Source organism: Gymnoscopelus braueri, assembly GCF_963280865.1.
Source record: "Gymnoscopelus braueri genome assembly, chromosome: 9".
In the NCBI taxonomy this organism is placed as follows: Eukaryota; Metazoa; Chordata; class Actinopteri; order Myctophiformes; family Myctophidae; genus Gymnoscopelus; species Gymnoscopelus braueri.
Genome location: NC_137610.1, coordinates 11,843,840 through 11,866,925, shown reverse-complemented (window position 1 = coordinate 11,866,925; position 23,086 = coordinate 11,843,840). Strand labels below are relative to the sequence as shown.

The 23,086-nt window shown below is 42.1% G+C and overlaps 2 protein-coding genes across 3 annotated transcripts; one reads left to right on the top strand and one right to left on the bottom strand.

Annotated features, from left to right (window-relative positions):
- Positions 1-2,865: 2,865 nt before the first annotated feature.
- prrt4a (proline rich transmembrane protein 4a) lies at positions 2,866-16,682 on the bottom strand (the record flags this gene model as incomplete). The annotated part of the gene is made up of 3 exons (XM_080438026.1): positions 2,866-5,038; positions 6,978-7,691; positions 16,595-16,682. 3 exons carry the CDS (start codon positions 16,680-16,682, stop codon positions 2,910-2,912), a joined length of 2,931 nt encoding a protein of 976 aa, XP_080294152.1. The 3' UTR covers positions 2,866-2,909.
- LOC308092484 (transmembrane protein 53) lies at positions 15,759-22,266 on the top strand. Of its 2 annotated transcripts, none has more exons than XM_080438404.1 (4): positions 15,759-15,899; positions 16,624-16,920; positions 20,343-20,589; positions 21,280-22,266. In XM_080438404.1, the coding sequence occupies exons 2-4, from the start codon at positions 16,681-16,683 to the stop codon at positions 21,639-21,641; spliced, it is 849 nt and encodes a 282-aa protein (XP_080294530.1). In that variant the 5' UTR covers positions 15,759-15,899; positions 16,624-16,680; the 3' UTR covers positions 21,642-22,266. The 2 variants fall into 2 exon arrangements, with proteins under 2 accessions (XP_080294530.1, XP_080294531.1); XM_080438405.1 differs by having other exon boundaries at positions 15,794-15,903.
- Positions 22,267-23,086: the final 820 nt, after the last annotated feature.

Genomic DNA, 23,086 nt, shown 5'->3' with positions numbered 1-23,086 from the left:
ATGATTTAGCTTGCATGTCACACCTGTATTGTAATTTCAACTGTATTACTTTATATGAAAAGTTATGTGTATGTGCTACACTATTAGCCCTACAGAAGTGACTAAAACTAAGCATTAGCCTTAATTTGACTTTGTACCCAGAGGGCCTTATAACTGAAGAGAGGAAGTATATATTCACATTCTGAATAGGCAGTTTTCTGGATATCAGAATGTGACTTGTTTTCAGGAGTGTTACTTGTTTGTTTGGCGACAAGAAGGTAGATGCTTTAAATATAATTTGACACATATTTATCTTGTTCCAGTATCCACTGCACAGCAATGTATATTTTGACGATTTTTTTTGTTTGATTTTTGAATGTACAGTTGCACAATCTCTCCAGTTTGTCAAGACGGAAAGAACAAAAATGGTTCCAACCTGCACATACCCACCTTGTAATCTTTCCAGAACTTAATGTTGCAGATTCCCATGTCATTACCTTTAATATTCCCATGTCATTACCTTTAATATGGTCATAGACTGCACACACTAACTGTACATACTGCATAGTATTGATAATATAATTATTTTTGTACAGGCAATTTATTTGAGGAGTAGCCCATTTTCAGAGCAGCCATTTGTGACATTTAAACACAGCTGAAGGTCATAATGTTAATTGTGGGTGTGTTTCCTTTAGGTGTTTCTGTGTGCTAGCATAATGTTAACTATATATGAGCTGTCCATGCTGGCACAGTAAGACTTAAATGAAAACACTACATTACATTACCTGCAGTGGTGTCTACTTGGCTGTTGGGAAAAGGGTCTATCTATAGTATGTTCAGTCAATGGAATCAGGTTGCACCCGTAGTCATTTACAATTACAAATACAATGTAGGCAGTTTGCAAACGCTCTTAATTCACTTAGCACAGTGGTTCCTTGTGGGTCCCCAAAGTACCACTGATTTAGCTTCTAGTCAACTTTATTTATTTTTTGTTATCTTTATTTACTTTATTTTATCTAATTGTATGTATTACTTGAGTTGTTTCCTGGGACATAATAACAATTATGCACATGCACTTCTGTTTGATCAACACTATCTACAGAGGTCATTCAGCATGATTTCATTCATTCGTAGGAAGACAATAATGCATTATTAAGGGGAGGGCAGTTGAACAGATTTCCCAACTGAATAGACATTCAGTGACACAATTCTTCAGCTGAACATTTCCTCTATTAGGGGTGACCCTATACACTGTTTGTATAGCTATGTGCTCACTGCTCAGGCTTCAGATGTATTTTAGTACATATTGTGCATGAGTGAGAATAAAGATGAAAGTTTAACGACCGTTATTGATGTTACTTTGCCAAGGAAAAAAGGGAATACATGCATCTAAATCCACTATGGTGATGTTTTCTCTCCCATTAAAAGTCACACCGTTAAAGGGTCATATACGGCCTCTTTTGAATATAATGAAAGAATGCTTGTAACCATTTATGCTCTGTAACAAAAGTTTGTTATGAAGTTTCAATCCTCACAGATATTCTTCATGTTAACCTGAAGATATGAGAGAAATGTCATAATAAACATTTCATACAGAGCGTCAAATGTAAGTTACAAGCCTTCTTTTCTTAAATTAATACGCTGCATGTTACATATTGGCTCAGCTCCAATAAAGGGGGATGTGTGCGGTTAAATTGATCACAAATAGTCCTCTTGACTCCCACACTCCTGTCAGTGTTCAGAAAATGTAATTGGATTCATGTGATCATGCATCCAATACATATTATGATCATGGTATATCACAACCACAGCCAAATGAGTTGTAGAAGAACAACAAAACTAAAATGCAAAAGTAAAGCATCTAGAATAAAGTTTATTCCTATGATTGTGTAATATTGACACAGGCACTCTTTGTCCTTTAAATAATAATAATAATATATGACAATGGAGGGGATGACATTCAACACAGGTGTCAGGTGCATTGCAGTTGTGCCATATGTTTGTTTAATGTAAAAACATGACATTCCATGACCTGACACTGAAGATCACTGTTAATATTTGACTAATCCTGTTCAAGTCGGGAGACAACATGGAGAAAGCAACACAGCTTAATGTTGGCCACTGTTTGCAGTGCCAAAAATACAACAGTTCATAAATGACCTTTGCTTTAGCCTAAACTCTTTATCCCACAGCCACTAAAGTGTCCTTCATTGGATTCTTTTCATAATTTATTCCTATTTAGTTGTCACTTTTATATAGAGCGACTTACAAGTAAATAACTTTTAGTGTTCCTAGTTGGACAACATTACAGGAAACTGAATCAGAATTGGAGTACAAGACTGGGCCCATAGTGTGCAGTGTTCCTTTGATCCTTGAATATACTTTTAAAGTTAAATATTAAATACTAATATTAAAGAGGAGTATCAGAAAGTCAGATCTTTCAACTTCTGTGTTGAAAGATCAGCTACTCTACAGTACAAATTACTGCTTAAGTTTAAGCTAGGGGTTTTCCATGGTTGTTCAAAAAAGAGTTCAACTTTACCCCCAGCAGATGGCACTAAACGTCACTGCTTGCATGAAGCTGCCATAGTAATCTCTAAACAGTAGACATTGCACAGTGTGAGAAGAATGATACAAATGTTTACAAAAAATGTGCGATGTTGAAGTCAGCTTTGAATCTTAAATGTCAAGAATATTGACTGTACAGTATATGAAAAGTCCATTTGTTGTTTCTGCCACATGTAATAATAAATAACAATTCTTAATCTCAAAGGACAAAAATACACAATACGTACAGTACTATAGTAGTTAACTGTTTACCATATACACAACTAAAATGATGTATAATTTAATTCCACAAAACAAACCTAATCTATCTGTGCTGTATTTAAATTTTACAATCTCGGTCCAAGGTCAGCATTTACAGAGGCCTACAAATCAATGGTGTCACTGCACACACTCAGAGAATCAATCTGCCTGCACACATTGACAAACTCAGCCTGGACGGCTAGATCCCGTTCCAGCTGCCTGCTTTCACTCAGGTGTTCCGTACCCACCAGCCTACCAGATCCCTGGCTATCCTGCGAGGCCGAGCTGAGGGTTCGGTAACGCCTGTAACCAGGCAGGTGTGGGATGGCCCGAGGAAGACTGTTCTGGGAGACGTTCTGCCCTTTGTTGGCCCAGGGATGTGAACGCGTCTTCCCCGTCTCCTCGAGACCGCAGCATAGGCCCTGGGATGAGCTGCTCAGAGATGCCTGGCACAAGGAGCCCCACTGCTCAGGCGGTGATGGAAGCTGGTTGTGGCATGAAAGAGCGCCTCCCTGCTGGGGAGCTCGCGTCTTGGACAGGGGTTTCTCTTCATCCATTTCTCCACATGAAGAGGTTCGATAGAGGGCGCTGTCTCCTACGCTGTGGCCCTGCTTTGAAGTGCCTTGAGTGGGAGAGTTTAATGACAGGCTGGAGGAGGCGTGAACCATTCTTGGGGGGTCAAAGAGACTGTGGGAGAATAGGGCTTCACTGAACAGGGCCTGGTCAATGCTGCGGGACAGGTTTATGGGAGATGGGGGGCGCAGGTCCCCAGTAGAGTCAGTGTACAGGCCCAGGCCGTCCTGTGAGGGTAGCTGCGACTCTGGCCCACCTTTGGTTCTATGGGGCGGGCTAGGAGGTGCAGGAAGAGGGAATATGGAGGTCCAGGTGTAGCAGGGATGAGGAACAGAGTCTATCCCACTTGGAGGGGAGTCCACCATCGTGCAAAGAGGGAGAGCCTCTGACTCTCCCTTAGTGATGACGTTACAGAGCATCACCTTTTCCTGCTTGCCCTGGGACCAGGGGTAGTGATAGGGGACGCCAGGAGACTTAACAAGCTCCTGAGAGGGCAGACTACTGGGCCCTCCCGAGGGGGAGGAGCAGGTAAGACGAGACCAAGACCCTGGCCGGGGATGAGTCATGGCCCTGAGGGCGGAGTTAGTGTGACAGAATAGAGGCTGTGCGCCGATGAGTGACAGGCCCAGATACACCCCCACCTCGCACAGCCTGCAGCCCAGCTGGTAGCCCCACCAGGGCCAGGGCTGGAACCCACGTCCTTCGACCCCACCCAGCCCGAGGGCATGCAAGATCCCGTACAGCTGTAGCCCTCCACACCCCAACAGAGACAGGGCAGCTCCTATGCCGGCACAAGCTGCCCTACCCCAGTCCTTGACCTCTCCAAACGGGAAGCTCGTCGGCCGCATTACCACGGGTGACCCTCCCCCCTCGCTGTTGTCGTTCAGCCGGTAGATGTGCTTGGTGTCGGCTCGTATGAAGCAGTAGAAGATGAGGTAGGAGCACGAGAGGAGAACGGAGAGGCACACAAACAGGCCCCGGGGCAGGAGGAGAAGCAGTGTGGGGAGGCCCGGCAGGAGCAGGAGGAGGCCCACGCAGCCCATGGAGATGCCGAAATGCAGCAGGGACAGACAGAGCAACAGGCAGGGTTTAGGCAGGACAGAGAAGGAGGCAGAGATGGAGAGCGAGAGCGACAGGTGCATCCGCGAGCGCAGGGACAGCAGGAGGAAAGCGAGGGAGAAGGCGGAGGTCAGACACGGGAAGGGCAGCTCGGACATTAGGAAGGAGGCCAGAGGCGGGAGGCGCTCTTGGTGACCGTAAGCGTCGTAAACCAACGAGAAGGCTCGGATCCCTGCTACGGCCAGCAGAAACAGGTGCAGCAGGCTAAAATAGGGACATCCAGGTGGACAACGCAGGGGCAGGCCTAACAAGCAGATGACAGATATCAAGCCAAACACAGCGAAGACAGATCCCAGTCCATAGATGTGAGCTTCCCATGCCAGTCCCCATGTAGCAAGGGCAGAGTTCCAGCCTGAGTACAGAGGGACAAAGAGGGGCGGGCGGCGGGCCAGAGAGGGACGCTGCGATTCATTGGAAGTGAAGTCTTCTGCTGGGTACACAGAGCTCGAGGATTGGTTTGAGATTTTGCAAGGCGGGGCTGTAGAGTCACGGTTACAGTCCGGGAGAAGGATCGTCCCATTAGTCTCTGAATCGTGCCACTCCTCACCTGGAGTCCCACCTGCAGAACAGATAACTCACAGTTATGTTTGTGACAGATTGGGTTGACAAGTAAGTACATGAAAGTCAAAAGAGATGTCAAAAGTTGAATCAAACTGTCAACCCAGTGCGCCATTATCCTGTGGGTGTGAAACATTACGTTTCTTAAAACTCACTCCATGCACACAGAGAGAGCAGACAGAGTTCACCATAATGATTTTGAAACATGACAGGAATGACAGGAAAGCATTAATTCAGACACATGCAACTCTATCACTGGAATGGACCTGTGTAGCAGGATTGATTTACTTCAACACATTAATGTATGTTGTCTGTGTCATGGAACTTACATTTTAAAAAGAGCTATGGAGAATCTGCAGTGTGAAAGGAGATAATCTATAATAAAACAGAGCAGGCTTGTAACTGGGAATCTCTAACTGGGTCACAGAGAGAGTGAGAGTATGAGAGGGAGAGAGAGAGAGAGAGAGAGAGAGATAGAGAGAGAGAGAGAGAGAGAAAGAAAGAGAGTGAGAGAGAGACATACAGAGAGAGAGAGATGTAGTAGATTAGGTAGTATTGACCTCATTGCTGCTCTCATTTTGTGTGACTATTTCTAATCGTGGTCAAGTGATACTTTGCCAGTAATAGTGCATTAATTTTAAAAGTATTTGTGGATGTTCTAATATTACATTATATTATGTATATTGAAGGCTGATTGTGTGAGCGATAAATAATGCAAGTACTGTATTCTCTTGGTGAAGATATATAGAGTAATATAGCAGTGCTGGTGTATAAATATAGAGTCCAACCCAAGCCAGTTATCAATGGGATATGCTTTGTTTCTGCTTTTGCAGGGGCTTAAGGGGGTGTACGTTGTGACTGAGAAACAAACAATGTTTCATAATTTAGTCGGTCTCAACTGAACTGTTTGTTGTTCCATTATGTAGGACATGGCACTCAAAAGATTGGTTGAGGCCCATCTTCAGTACAGCCATAATTGACAAAAACACTATTATGATACAGGCTTCAAGTCCAAGGGCGGTACAACAAATAGGTCCCGGGTAAAAAAAACTAAACTGTGAAAGCAGGCAGTAGTTGCTACCCAAAGGACAAATTTGGGGACTCCCAGGGACACAACATTACAATTATACATAACAACTATGGCCTTATTTCACAAATGGTGAAAATATCCGATCTACATGCTCACAGTGCGTCACAACTTGTTGTGAGCTTGTAGATCAGCTATTTTCTCGATTTGTGACCTTTTCTTTCTTTCTTACATTTTTTAAACATTTTGGAAAAAGAATATTTTGGGAAACTTTTATTATTGACATTGAAATAGTTTTTTATGAAAGGTTAAGATATTGGATCATTTATTCATGACCCGTAAAAATTGGTCGGTGTCCCACAATTGGGTTGCAACCCTGTGTTTGGGAAACAAGTGTGTTTGTGTGCTTGAGTGTGAGTGTGAGTGTGCATGAGTATATCTCTGTCCAATTTTTCACATTTCAATTGGATGACCTCACAGCACATGGAGCAATGGAACGTTTCCTTTTCCTCATTAAAGAGAGCGTGGCGGGCCCGTGTTGAGCAGAGGAAGGAATACATTATGGAAGGATTAAAAGAGGAAGATGGGGTTAGAGGACAGCGAGAACGATTTGCAGGTATAGGAGGTAGAGAATGAAACCTTGGTGAGAGAACAGAGAAGTGATGCAAACTGCTCTGTGAATATAAAACAACTGTGTTTGCAGTCAGAATACACATTGGGAACACTTGGATTTAGAGTCTTATGTTCTTTGGTAGAAGGTTGAGGACAAGACTTGATTCTGAATCAAATAAAGGATGGAAGCACCTCCAGATAATCCATAACCATACTGCTTGCTTCACTAATATAACAAAATATCACCTTAAGATGTTGAGTATATGAAAACATGCAGTAACATAATTCATGTGATGCTCACCTTTGTCTGTCCTCGTGCTGACAGTTTTAGGATTTGAAAGGCTATCTGTAAAATCCTGTAACCTGTGTCCAGTGACCTGCTTGTCAGTGGCCAGTGACAGGGACAGACCCTCTGTGATGGCCGCAGGTCCAATGGACAGTGCTGAAGAGGTAACTGAGTCGGGACTGTGTGTTGGAACGGTGACAGACAGAAGAACAGGTAATCCCGTGTCATTTCTCTGCTTATGCTTGGCTGACAAAGTCGGCAGATTCTCTCCATTCTGTGTACTAGGGTGGAGTGTAGTGCCATACATGTCCGCTTTTCTAGACTCAGTTAGCCAATAATCTGTTGCTTGTCCAGGGGTAGTTTGCGCCGGAACTCGCCCTAATGAAGACCCTATTAGTCTGGCATCCACCTTTGATGTATAACCCTCTGTGGAAGCATCTGTGGGACTGAACGTCTGAGGCCATTTTTCAGTTGGATACGAAAGGGATATCTCTGAACTGTCCTGGGTGTCAGCATATTCACCAATAACTCCTTGGCTGTCGGTTTCCTCGGATGATTGTGAGAGCCATCCCAAAGGTAGAGTCAGGATGTCAGCCCCTTTGGGTCCAAGCACAGGGTGCATAGGCGCTAAATTGGGCCGGTGGGGGCCTCGTGTTGGCATTATTTGATGCTGTGCTGCCGTTTCAAAGTCTGGCTGCGGCGTCTCCTTGTCATCTTCTCCAGTTAAGGCTGCGACAAGTGAGAGAAGCAAAGAGACAGAGAAGAGCAGAAAACAGAGGGTCCAGGAGGAGAACATGGCGGAGGACTTGTACGCTCCTCTGTGAGGTCGCAAGAGGACTGTCCAATCACATGGCTGACCTATCCATGTACTCAGGTCACCAAATGTCACGTGCTCAGCTCACCTGGAGAAAAGACGCAGAAATTACATTGATGCCACTACAGTATGGTGGGCCATAATTCAAACTGCACCTCTCACTCACTACTACTTAAAATGTTGCCTCACAAACACACTACTGAAAACCTCACACGCACACACTAGTAAAAGCCTCTCACATACCATAGTGAAACCTCACACACACACTACCGAAAATGTTGCCTCACCAACACACTACTGAAAACCTCACACACACACACTAGTAAAGGCTACAATCTAATATGTTATTATACTTTATACATTGCTGCCATCTCTGTTGGCAAAGAACATGGGTCAAGGACGATAACTGTACTACAGGATGAGCATTCAACTGGGGTTAATTTTATGAAAGTATTTTATTGAAAAGCAATAAAGCAATTCCTTCACTTCACATCACAGACATTCCAAAACATACAAAACACACACATTTAGCACATGTGCACACGCACTCACTCACACACACACACACACACACACACACACACACACACACACACACACACACACACACACACACACACACACACACACACACACACAGACACACACACACAGACACACACACGTGGCAACCTAAAAACACACAACAGTGCTATGCTACACATAAGCAATAGAAGCACAAAACATGCAGGTGCAAAAGAAAGCAGTCTTACGTTTTTTTTGCTTCTCTCCCTCTCAGTTGCCCTGCTCTATTTCTACTGGTTCGTCTGGTTCTTGATGAGCCCTTAGCTCATAAATAGCCCACTTTGCTGCAGCCTCTCTCCAAGTGCAACAACACACATGCTGCTCCACATTGCTGCAATCCTGCAGTGTCTCTGCGTAGTGCTCGTCGTCCTGTCATACTTACTGTGCTGTGCCTCTCTCCTCTCCATCAGACAGTCAACACAGTGAACACACAGACCACAACAGACCCCACCTCCTCCAGCCAAAACTCCTCCATCCGTCCCTCTCTCTCTCTCTCTGCCGCTGCACCGGTCTGTCCGTCACTGACTGTTCCTCTCCGCCTGTGTAAGGAATCCCATTCTACTGGTTCAGTGGCACCATGGACATCAAAATAAATAGAGTCTCTTTCATGGATGTGTGAAAAGTCCACTGTTTCTGTCTCCCTCCACTATTCTCTTCTGACTCGTCCCTCTCTCTTCCCTCTCTCCCTCGCCTCTACAACTCTCTGCCTGTCTGTTTCTCTCTCTCTCTCTCTCTCTCTCTCTCTCTCTCTCTCTCTCTCTCTCTCTCTCTCTCTCTCACACACACACACACACACACACACACACACACACACACACACACACACACACACACACACACACACACACACACACACAAATGCATACACAAAACACACACTTCAGTGTGTCTTATGTAGAGGAGTATTATATACTGTAAATGCATGGTTTCTGTGGTTACTCACTGGGCAAATTATTCATTGGGGTTGTCAGTGTTATGGGACAACACACACACACACACACACACACACACACACACACACACACACACACACACACACACACACACACACACAATGACAGATGGGAGGGAGATAGCAGGAGAGATGAAAGAGAGTGAGAACAAGAGTGAGTGACAGAGAGAGAGAGAGAGAGAGAGAGAGAGAGAGAGAGAGAGAGAGAGAGAAAGAAAGAGAGAGAGAGAGAGAGAGAGAGAGAGAGAGAGAGAGAGAGAGAGAGAGAGAGAGAGAGAGAGAGAGAGAGAGAGAATGAGAAAGGGAGCATAAATATGCCATTGGGGCAGAGGCTCACGTTTATCTATTAGTGTGAGCAGCACTCTGCATTTAACTAACCACAAGATCAATACATTGTATTGGCTGCAATTTAGCTCTAGTACTGTGACCCCTTTGTCACCGTAAACATCAAGTCAGCGGATTCATTTGAAATACACCTTAACGGGATGACAAAATCTGAATGTTCTGAATCTGTATGAACAGTGCACTTATGTTTCATCAAATTATACTGTTCAACAGCACAGCACGTTTAGCTGCACATGTATGTTTGAGTAATAAATAATGTATGACTGCAGTGACATGCATGCATGTCCATACATGCCTCTGCACCCTATGTGTTCTAGTGGATTTTCTATTTTAAATGGGAATTACCGACGTAACGCCCTTGATTGCCATTCACATGACCCTCCGGGCCACGTCCATTATGTCTAGTGACTGTGACAACTGCCGTCCCTCTCTGTCCTTGCATGCAGTGCCAACCCAACCCCCTTCTTTTGAACATTACCACACTCTGCTTTAGATGCTTCTTCTTTCCCCGGTGGGGGAAATCCGACGGCCTCATGGCCTAATTCAATTCCTTGGATGTTTCTAAAATAGACACTGGTCCACATACCTTCTGATGCATTCAAACGACACGGAGCACAAAGCAGGAACACAAAATGTGCACTCTCTCTCTCCCCCTGTAAACCTGATGTAAGATTGCAAGTAGTGTGAATCTATGGTTTCCTTAGTTCAAGGACGGGCTTCTAGGAGGAAGTGAGGTTCACTCAGAATACCTCATCACTGAGTGGATCCACTGTTTAGGAAGCCAGGACTTTTGGCAGATTGGACAGACCACAATCTACAGCAGTGTTTCCCAAACAGTAGGTTGTTAAGGGTCGCGAGTAAATATATTCAAAATACTTTTATAACTTTTAACAAAAAAAAGAAGCTAATGCTGAAAACTTCGGGAACCACTGATCTACAGGAAAGACTGTTTGATTTATTGGACCTTATCATAAACACATATGGGCTATATGGTTATGATGTCAAAATATTCCTATGTATCGTTATAATAAACACACAAAGACATATTCAACGTTTCGACTCGTGCCTAAAGTTTCATACTCTTTATTTTCAATCTCATCTCGTCTGAGCAGCAGTTTCATGCTGACGGGGCAAAGGGCTGCTGCTCACCATTCATTCCCATCAGGACTGATGAAAGAAACTAAGACGCCTTCTCTGACAATTTTAGATCTGTGGTCTCCAACACTGGCCCTTGGGGGCCCCTGGAAACATATGTTCAGCACTGGAAGAGTTTGAAACCACTGAGTTGAACTGTCGGTCAATGATAATGACAGGAGCCTCCAGAGGGGCCTGACTGACCCGTTGTCCAATGATGACACAGGAAAGCACCAAATCAGCTGGAACTAAGGGGGTCTGGAGGGGAACAATGACAGGCCAAACACATGAGCTCAATGGGGTGCATGGCCAAATTATTGCCGCCTCACACCAGCGATCCAGAGTCATTGAGTATCTGTCCTCTGTTTGGACAAGTCATCCTCCAACAAGATGTGGTCAGCAGGGACTGGTGAAATTCACTAGGCCTATACAGCCACATACAATCCGTCACTAATTGCAGAGGAGGAAGTCACCATCGGACACAATGGGCAACCGCAGGCACGCATGCACGTGCTATGCTATAGTTCTGGACTGGACTTGATAGAGGAACCAGTTACGCACATAAATTCATGTGAGAAAATAAATAACTGTCAAAAACAAGTCAAACTAGAAAAAGTGCTCCTCGGAGCACAGGTCTCCGCCAGGTCAGGTACGTTATTGTGGCCTCCTGGTGGCGCTATAATATGCCAATGTGAAGAGGGTGCCATTTGTTCAAGCCAGGGCTTTTCACTGCAATCGGACACTGCATTCATGATTTGAGGCATTTTGTTCCAAAAATATGTTTTGCAAAATTAGACCTGCTGGTGGCGCTATAACAGGCCAATGTGAAAAGGTTGGCATTTCTTCCTTTCTTCCATTTGTTCCTCGTCCTAATAGAAATGTGCGTGTGAAATTTCACGGAAATTGCAAGCTGCATTCATGATTTGAGGCATTTTGTTCAAAACTGACCAATCCTGCAAACTTTGGAAGCCAATCTTAGGCAATCAGGATGGAATATGGGAAATCGGATAAATCTGTGTTGATCATATGACTATAGAGATACTGTTTACCGATTTGTGTGATGTTTGGACAAAATCTGTAGGAGTAGTATCAATAAATGTGTTTTGCACATATCGGCCTCCTGGTGGCGCTATAACTGGCCAATCTGAAAGATTTGGGCCAGAGGTTCTGAATTGGCATCCAGGGAGTGTGCGTGCACAGTTTCGCAGCGGCCGGGCCAACGGTGCCAGAGATTAGCTGCTAACGGACGGACAGGACGGACACACGGACGGACACACGGACGTACGGACGGACAGGGGGTAAAACATACTCTCTCGCCATGCCTTTCGGCCTGGCGGAGACAATTACCCCTTTTCCACACATAAAAACTAAAAAGATCATGTTTAATGCATAGTATACATACAATTCAGATGTAAATGCACTGGAGTCTATAAACAAACTGGTTCAAATTGAAATGAAATAGCTTATAAGTTACGATTCAATCACCCAAACCACCCAACAAAGACAATTCTATGATTGCAGTTCTGTGCGGTCTATTGTTTGTAGGAGGAATCATTACTCAAACTACTCCCAAAGTTTAAAGTTAGCCCTGTTGGAGACACTTATCTGCCATGTATAATTACGGAGAAGAATGCAGCTAAGCAGGTGCAGCTAAGCAGTTAGCACAGAATAGATAGCCACTTAGCCAGCAATGAAAATGACTCTGACGGAATGCACTGCTGAAGGGGAGACTGTGGTAGGTTGTCAAACGTTTTACTCTGCCGTGAATTGCTCATCATCAACACATCTTACAATAGTCATTCCTAGAGGGAATCTTAAAGTCTTGAGTTGAAATATAAGAATCACTTTCATTCTTTTAAGTTATTTTAACAGTAAGTTATTAACCATCAAATGCATTCTGACACATTGTGACAACCAGTTGTCTCTAATAGTTATCAATGGGGTTTTGGAAAAACAAAAAGTTTTTTTTAAGCTATAACCAAATATATATATATATATTTTTATTAACAGAATCTCTATAAATAATATAATTATCATCAAGACACCTGATCACTGCCTTTCATTGACCCCAACCAGCATCAGGGTCTGAAGCTCTGCAGTGTTGCCAGCTCCGCTGTCACTCTACAGTGTGTCTACGTAGGTGTTGCTCCTCTTTTCCATCCTATCCATGGCATCTATACAGTAGAATTTTCCTACTGTACTGTGAGCATCCGTGTCTCAGCCGCCTACACCAGAACTGATTCTACTGTAGCCACAAACTGGACTATTAACAGATGTTTGTTTTTTGAACAGATTCATCTTTAAAAAGACAACTTCAAACAGCCTTAAAAGTAGCCTAAAAGAACAGAATTTGGCTAATTTGGGTTCAACTAAAAGCATCTTTAAAAGAAGCCTAAAAGATCTGAAGGCTCACACATTTTTATCGTCTTTTCAGGATTTTGCATCATCCAGCCAAAATAAATTCAGCCCATGAACTCAAGCCTGTTCCTCAGCTCAGTTTTGAATAGAACTTACTCCATCTACTGGCTAACTGGCTAACTAAAATCTTGAATAAATGAATGAATGAATGAATGAATGAATGAATGAATGAATGAATGAATGAATGAATGAATTAATAAATAAATAAATAAATAAATAAATAAATAAATAAATAAATAAATAAATAAATACATAAATACATAAATAAATAAATAAATAAATAAATAAACAAATAAATAAACAAATAAACAAATAAATAAACAAATAAATAAACAAGTTTGTTGTCAACTTAAGCAAATGTAAGCAAATGTAAATTTGCTTACTATTGATCCTTGGGAGCTTGTGGGCCGATGTGTTTTGAGGGCTCCTATAACCAACACCTAATGCAATTCAGTAGTGTTGGGATAAAACGGCATTATCGGCATAGTATATTTTATCATAGCCACGCTATTTTGTAACCATGCAGTTTTAACACTGTTTTATAAGAAAATGGCCATGACTTGTAGTAAAAAGGGAAATGGTTCTTAGCCCCATCCGTGAAGGGGGAAGTCACTGATTTAGCTATACTGAACAGGTGACCTCGACCTGTATTGCTGTGAAACTTCTGAATGAGTAGATTTGTAAAAGGATTATCGTTGGAATGTAGTGTGGATTTGTGAGACTTTAAACAACTGCCTACTTGTTTCCCATTAAGCTGTTTTATTTGGAACTTAATTATTATTATTTCTTTTATTTTTTAACCCATTTTTCACCTAGTGCCAATGCCTAAACTTGCAATCCTGGGCGGTACTCTCCCTCTGCCAGCCTGGGGAGAGCCCCGAACTGAGCCCATGCTTCCTTCAATGCTTGAGGAGTTAGCAGGCCGCTTCTTATCACCTGACAGGGGGGAGTTTCCCCGGTAGGACGTAGTGCGTGGAAGGAACACGTTATTCCAACCAGTTCCTTTCCCCTCCATCAGGCCCCCCGGCTGACCAGGGGGAGCCAGTATAGAGACCACGATTACTGCATGTTTTTGTGAGGTTACCTACCCCAGGGGACACAGGGAGAACATGCAAACTCCGCACAGAAAGGTCCTGGGGTCAATTATCTCACAGCAGGACTTCAGGCAGGAGTCACTTCACTTTATTATCCCATTCAGACCATTTGGAGAATCAGCCATTCTTGTTAGCCAACCCAGGGAACAGCTCCAGCTCTAAAGAGAAGGTCGAGGGCACTGGCAGGAGTATGTATGTCCCCAACTTCCATGTCTTTTGGATGGAGAATATAAGTTAACAGCTGGAACAGATGCTTTACACTACAGTATTGGAGCAAAGAGGGCTCTATCACAAATAGGGCAATAAATAATACAAAGCTACAGAATTGATGCTACAGTGTCTGTTGAATGAGCTATAGGCTACAAACCTGTGTAAGTGCTCATCCTTGCAGTTGCAATATATATCATAAAAACCAAACATTTTTCTATCACTGTCCAGTCATTGAAAATGTGCATTGTAATTAAATCATTTTAATATCACACCTGGTGAGGGGATGGCTAATGAGTAAGTGGTAGAAATTGATTGATTGATTGATTGATTGAGTATTTTATTAGACAGAAATGCAAACAGCAAGAGTACAGTCATACACTTGGTCACACAAAAGGGTTTACACAAAAAAGTCCCAGTGGACTTGTTTCCATTGAGGTCCTATTCAATTCATCAACATCAAAATAATACCAAAAATCAATATTATCACAAATATAAAACACTATTTATACATAGTAGAAAAGGGGGGGGTGATGGGCCTCCGTATGGCATTTTCAACAAATATATATTTTTTTTTTTATTTGGCCACTTTATGATTAGGCTTTTATAAGTCAACATCGCTCTTATTTTGAAGTCCATTTAAACCGGTACATTTTACGACGGAGAGGCCCCTCCTGGTGATGTTGCCATGGCCGGCTCGCGACCCCAAGCTGTGGCCAAGTTAGCTGTTAAATAATGCTATCTGATTAGTGTTGCCAGACTTTGTGAGAGAAACCAGCAACTAGGCCACATGAGCACTTTAAACCTAATATGCATTGGCAGAAAATAGCCGATCTACAAGCTCGTACTGATCTACTAATTTCAAAAACTCTTGAAATAAAATGTGGAATATTATAGCCATGGTTCACATGACGCTTGTATGACAGTCATGTTTCAGGGGTAGGAATATTAGTGATATTTTTGAAACATTCTAACAACACAAATGCTCCCTGGCACAAAACATTTTCATGAAAATATTTGAGAACCACTGGTTTAAATAATAAGAACAGAATAAGAACATTTGGAAGCAAGGCTTAAATATGCAACTACACTTTAGAAACACGCCCAGAAAACTGCAACCAGCAATTATTTACAAGCAACTTTACAGAAAAACAAGCCCTAGGTCGCTTATAATAAGCGGACATGGCAACATTCATTTGCACGCTTCCACACTGAGGGACGCCTAGTGGCAGATGCTATATTGCAGGTTAAATATAAATGTGGAGGAAGATAACTTGGCTATCGTCCAGAGAGGCTATCTGATTAAACACCTCTCTGTACTCGAACACAGACCGGCTTTGGAGATAATAGCCTTATTCAAGACAAAGTATGATAGCTGGTTTAAAGGAATATACGCTAAACAAGTTTATGTAAGTACGTTTATGATAGATACATAACGATTTATACTAGCAAACGAACGAGTAACGCCAGGTGGACACGTTTTGTTTACAAGACTTTTTTCTTCCCCTCTGTGACCATTAAATGCTGTCTTTTGAGAAATGTTTATGTTTTTGAAATTCGTATGTTTTACTTCATTACAGGTGGATACATAGTGACAAATGTGCTTTCATGGCGCTAACCATAGACTCTCTCTCTATTCTGTCAAAATACTTCCAAAACGTTCATGAAGTCCACGATCATAACACCAGAGGCAGCTCCACGAATCATGTTCAACCCAGATTTGGCTCAACAAAGGGGAATTAACTCGTTCTCATGCTATTCAACAAAAATGTGGAATGCCCTACCAAAAGGAGTAAAGGAGTGTAAAACCCTACTCACTTTCAAAACTGCCCTAAAGATACACCCTCAGGAGGCTGCAATCCGAAAATGGCCCCTGTTTAAGTCTTAACGTAACAATGCTGTAATAATAATGTAATAGTGCTTTCATGTATTCAGGCGTTAACAAGCTGTATTTATAGAGACATGATCTGTAGCCAGATTTAAAATATACTATTAGTTTGTTAGTCAGTCTCAAGGTTGCAACTAGAACTCATTCAAATGCATTTTTATCTACATAATACTATCTTTCTCGGGCATGAGGAAGGACTCAAGCTGTGGCTCTCACTTTTGTAACCTTGCTTTTTTCCCCTGTAGATCCTCTCACTGTTGTCTTGATCCCTCTCCCCATCATCAGAATCCCTGTCTGATATCATGATGCTTGGCAGGGCTGGCATCAGCAGTGGGGTCAGTGCCCATCGCCTCTGCAAGAACATCACTCTCTACCTGAACCAATCTGTGTCCCCTGGCTCTGTGAAAGAGACCCCGTCCCCTGTAAACACCAAGCCCCTCCTGGTGATGTTGCCATGGCTGGGCTCGAGACCCCAAGCCGTGGCCAAGTACTGTGAAATCTACCTCCGTACTGGCTTTGACATTCTCATGGTGAAGAGTGAGGTAAGGATAGCATGAATACCTTCTAACCGTGAGATTTAAGGCATTAACTGTTCTGACTGGCCTGTGTTCTCTCCTTACTCAGTGACTCCAAACCTGGGGGCCACAGGGGTATTCGAAGTGGGGCAAAACAATAATCCAATCCAATCCACTTTATTTATATAGCACATTTTACAACTCAAGGTTTCCAAAGTGCTGCATAGAAAATCAAAAAGCTAAATACACGATAGCCTATAAGCTAAAACACAGGAAAAACAACAGCAAAAACACACAGTAAAATAAGAAACAAAAATAAACAACAAAAAGAGACACATCGCTAAAGAATGTAAGACGCAGCAGCGTCAACAGACAGTGAAACAATGTGGGGAAACATAATGTGCGGGGTACTACTGAAAAGGCTCGGTCACCTCTGGTCTTTAAACGTTGTCTTTGTGACCTCAAGTTTCAACTGGCCCGCAGACCGCAATGACCTTGGGGGAGAAGATACTGAGGTGCCAAACCATTTAGTGATTTAAAAACAAACAATACAATCTTAAAATCAATTCTGAAGCGAACAGGGAGCCAGTGTAGTGAAGCCAGAATCGGTGTGACGTGGTCACGTGGACTAACTGTAGACGTGCAATGGAGGCTTGGTTTAATCCAGCATAAAGTGCAGTACACTACAGTAGTCCAAACGTGTGGAGATTAAAGCATGAATCACATGCTCAAAATCATTAAAAGAAAGCACAGACTTGATTTGAGCAAACAGCCTCAGATGATAAAAACTGGATCTGACCACTGCATTTATCTGTTTATCAAGTTTAAGCGCACTGTCCAATTTGACGCCAAGATTGGAGACAACAGGTTTAACACAAGGCTGCAGGGAACCCAGGTCGGAGGGTACAACACCAGGACCACTAGGCCCAAACACTATGACCTCTGTTTTACTCTTTTTACATTTAGAAAGTTAAGAGCCATCCAAGCCTTAATGTCATTTAGACAGTCAAAAAGAGGTGTCAGGCTGTTGCTTTCCTTTTTTAGGGGCAGATTTGTGAATCGTCTGCGTGAAGGTGATAGGAGATGCCATGTTTCTTAAAAATTTGTCCCAGGGGGAGAAGATATAGGGAGAAAAGTATTGGCCCAAGGATCGAGCCTTGAGGGAAGACAGGGGGGTGGAAGACGATACAAAATCTCCAAATTTGACTGATTATAATAGATAAAACAAACATCTAAAATAGGAATCTCAGCATAGTCAACCCACAATATTGAACAACAACAAACCAAACACTACAAGAGTGCAATGGCTTGAATTCAACATACTAATTACCCTGACTAAGCCAACCATATGAGGAGTTGTACAGTCTTATTGCTGCAGGCAGAAATTATCTCCTATGGCGCTCCTTCTCGCAACGTGGGTATAAGTCTGTTACTAAAGGAGCTCCTCTGCCCTGCCACAGTGTCATGTAGGGGTTGAGAGGGATTGTCCATGATGGCTCATGGTTACAGTCTCCCAATGGCGTTGCAGGTCTACATTTACTGTAAACAAAGAAAACAAAAATGGAAGTACCTGTTCTTAGACCCTCAATTGGGCGAGGAAAAACTGCAAAGAAAAATAAGGTGTACACATTTTTTTTTTAAACTATCCGTTGGCTGATTAACTGGAAATGTAAGTTCTCAGACTGGATGCACATTAATTAGTTGTAGAAGTGCTTACTAGGGGATTGGTGGCTTTGTATGCTGTATAAATCCCATTTCACTTTTGTAATTCAAATGTTTATTTGTTTTTTAATATGATACAAAATGTAACTCCAGTGGTACAAATCAGCATACAGCATAAAACAACAATACAGCCATTCCAAAAAATAAAATACAAAATAATAACAAAATACAAAATAAATGCTGTCCCGGGCTTGGCTTTTAAAATAAGCAAAAATCTTGGCTCTAAAACTGTAGTTGACAGGGTCCAGTGGTAAGGTCTTTTCCTACTTGCCCTGCAGAGCAAATACTTATCCAATCTACTTAATCCATCTGACAAATGTCTTCTTGCCCTGCCTAGGAGGTACCGTTGCTCGTGGTGCGGTGTGTAGATTTCTTTGACAATATACTTCTAACTCAAATCCATTGCCTGTTGATTGTGTAAAACACTAACAGTTTCTTCAAAAAAGTATTTACATTATATTTAATTGTAAATTAAAATGTATTCTAAGTTCCTATTACTATTTGAATAGCATGGACTGGTAAAGAAGCAATATGGCAGAAACTGACACTGAAGTCATTTCCGAACAGACGTGTGTGTGTGTGTGTGTGTGTGTGTGTGTGTGTGTGTGTGTGTGTGTGTGTGTGTGTGTGTGTGTGTGTGTGTGTGTGTGTGTGTGTGTGTGTGTGTGTGTGTGTGTGTGTGTGTGTGTGTGTGTGTGTGTGTGTGTGTGTGTGTGTGCGTGCGTGAGTGAGACTGTATTATCTTGATCATCACACACAAACTGACCAAATTAAATGTAGCGAATTTCTTCTGTGGTCAATATATGTTTGTGTCTTGTGTGCACCAGATATTTGATTATAATGACATGACTCGTCTCTTGAGACATGACATGACCACATGTCGGTTGCTTTTACGAACAGGATGGTAATGGTTATGCATGTTTCATCACTGTGTACACATGTAGACACGCACTGATAATGAACATGCAGCAGGGAGAGACCAACCTAATGATCATCATGCATGCACTCGCACAAAAGGGATCAGGTGACGTTTTTAACGGGCACCCTGTTAAACCCTGTTGGTCGTAGTGTAGAGCCCTGCTCAGGTCCATAAAAGGCAGACAGGGGCAGCCCACAACTTATAGGAGATTTTGAGAACAAAAGCGAAACTTTGCGAGTTTGCGCTCAATTGGTACATGCACGACCAGGCAGGTCTGACAGGTTTAATTTCCTTAATTTTCACTTCCCCCGTGCAAGCCTTAAGCCTTGCCAAGCTATGTGAGTCATAGGGCAGGAGCCTATCTCCTGTTTCTGTAGCGTGAGGCGGCTTGATGTACAAGTACACCCCCTGGACATGACACTAGTATGTCACAGCTTGTCACCCCCAATGCAACCCTTGATGCTGAGTGCAAAGCAGGGAGGGTCCCATTTTAGTCTATGGTATGACCCGGCCAGGGATTGAACCCCAACCTCCCAGTTTCAGGGCAGACACTCTTAACCACAAGTCCACTGTGCAATCAGTCATCTGTTATTGTCGGACTCTGGCTGATAAAGAAACAAGGAAACCACAAGGCAGTGGAAAACATTTCCCAAAAGATAGATGTATGCTTTTCTTTTCTTCTTTTTTTTAAGTACCGGTATGCTCTGTCATAGTGGAGGTGAAACTTAAAGTTGTTCTCTCTGTCATAATTCAGCTGAAAGAGTTCTTGTCATGATTCAGGTGTAACGGTTCTTGTGTCACGTTTCAGGTGAAACACTTCTTGTGGCCACGCTGGGGGCTGGAATACGGTGCGGAGGTGCTGGAGCTGCTCCAAAGCGAACGCTTCGAGTCACGGCCGTTGCTCGTGCACGCCTTTTCCATTGGAGGCTACACGTTTGCTCAGTTGCTGGTTCACATTTCCCAAGACACACAGAAATACCAGGGGTTTACACAGAGGATCAGAGGACACATCTACGATAGCCTGGTAATCGGCTCTGTGGAGAGGATGGCCATAGGTTTGTTTTACCACTTAGGCCCTAGATATTTTGTTGTGCGACAAATAGCAAAAATAGCCGATGTACAAGATTGTAGGTCTGCTATTTTCGCTATTGTAATGGGAAAAATGTATATATTATTGTGTTACATTATTTCATTTACTTTACGCCTTGCCAATGCTGTAATATGCTGTATTGTCTTCCTTGAATGCTGGAATGTGATTATACCCAAGATAGCTTCAGGCCAAGGTGTTAATTCTGACATCACTACCCTAAAAGGCGTTGGCCTGCTTAAAAATGCAGCCCAGCATGTCTGGTTTCAATGTTCAACCCCCGATGTCTTGAGGACCATGAGACCATGAGACCTGTGAGATACATGTTGGAATTCTTGGGGAGGAGAGAGCAGAGAGAGAGAGAGAGAGAGAGCACCGAACATCTTCTAATAAATGTTGACTTATTTTTTCACCCTGAGTTGATTATTATATTTTTGAGTTGGCGAGGTAAAATCGAATGACTACGCTATAGTAATTTAACATTTAAGACACAATCAAATCATAAAATGATGATATGCCACCAATCTTGACAGCTGTTGGCAAAATTCAATGAATTTGGAATTAACGTCCAGAATTAAAAGTGATTGAACTCTATATTATGTCAATAATATTAAGCGAAAGCCCTCATTGATATGATATTTCTCCTCCACCCCTTCAGGTCTAGGTAAGAGCTTATTGCCTCAGTTGGAGAGCCTGGTGAAACATACCAGCCTATTGTACTTTGGCACTTTCAAACGGCAAACAGTCGATTACTTTGAGCGAGGTATTGAGGTCTTCCAGAACACGCCGATCACTGCTCCGGCACTCTTCTTCTACTGTGAAAACGACCCGCTGGGTGACCCGCGTGTCCTGGAGCAAATTGCGGACTTGTGGCAGCAGCGTGGGATGGACGTCACAGTGAAGTGGTGGGAGGACTCCATTCATGCAGGTCACATGAAGAAGTACCCTCAAGAGTACCTGACCACCCTGGACACGTACCTCCAGTCTGTCAGCATGATTCCTCTCAAAGCCAAAATGTAACTAACCACAGAGACCTCCTATGGTTCAGTGCAGAGCAAAACTAATTCAATATTTTTGCTCCATTAATTTTTTGTAAGTTTTTGCATGTAAATGCAAGCTTTCACCAGAATAACAAGGCAACATAACGGTGACCAAGATCTGTTTAAAAACATGTTTTACTCATGTATTCGGCAGATAATATATTGTAAAATATATACTTGAAATGTCTTTATTTAGACGGGTATAGATCTATTTGTCTGTCTGCCTACCTACCTACCTACCTACCTCATACAGGATTTGTTAATTTCACTCTGAGTGTACACACCAGTTACATTTGTACACTCTTATTTACAAATGGATGAATTAACAATGAGGATTTGACTGTTTTAGAGTAGTTGTAAGCTAGTGAATTGAAGCCTACTGCACTCTTAAGTTGTAATGTACTGTATGAGGGTGTCAGTTTACCGCCTTATAAGTCTGATTTACTTATAATATTTATGTTTTATATTTGTGTCTCCAGGATTGTAACTGTGAATGTTTACTCTCAGGGAAATTTATATTAATACAGTATATTATTCTAATGATGTTTCTCTCAGGAAAATTTATATTTATGTATCATTCTAATTATAATGTTATAATGTTCTTACTTATGCTTGCTCCAATTCAATGGAATAGTTTTTACCATGAGATTGTGGCTATATATACCTATATGTATATTGTCTATGTTGAGTGGAAACCGTCCAATACTGTAAAAAAATACAGTAAAAGTAGCAGATCTACAAGCTCAAAACGCGTCGCCGCGTTTTCAGCTTGTAGATCTACTACTTTTAATACTTTAGTGTGACGCTGTAGGATGATCAAGTGGGGCGTTAATTTACGGAAAACACAAAAAGTTAAAATATGAAGATAAGAGGCTTCTGCCCGACAGCAACAATATGCTAATCTTCCACATTTTGTGTGGTTTCCATCTGCTGTGAGGCATCATGAATGTATTGAATTTCATTCTACTGGCAAACAACTAGGCCTATCTAATTCTAAATACTATGTTTAATTTGTGTTCCCTTAATTTAGGGCTGCATGAAATTGGATTTATTTTAAATATATTAAATCATTTAAATATTGACATTAGAAGACACAGATTCCTCTTGAATCTGTAAGAAACATCATAATTCATATACTGTTATGCAATGATGTTTTCTAATACAACTTGAAACACTATTGCACTGTTTTAACATTTAATTCATATGTATATTGATATTTATACATGAATAATAAAATTAATTATAAAACAATTCAGTGTTTTTAATGGCACCATGTCATCTTTTTAAACCAGTGATCATGCTGAAAGCTGAATAGACATAAATATTATTTATTTCTTAAAATATGTAATTCTGTACAGAACTTAACAGTACATGTATGATTTATTTTTTGTTGGGAGTAAAGGTGAGTTGATTGATGCTTAAAAT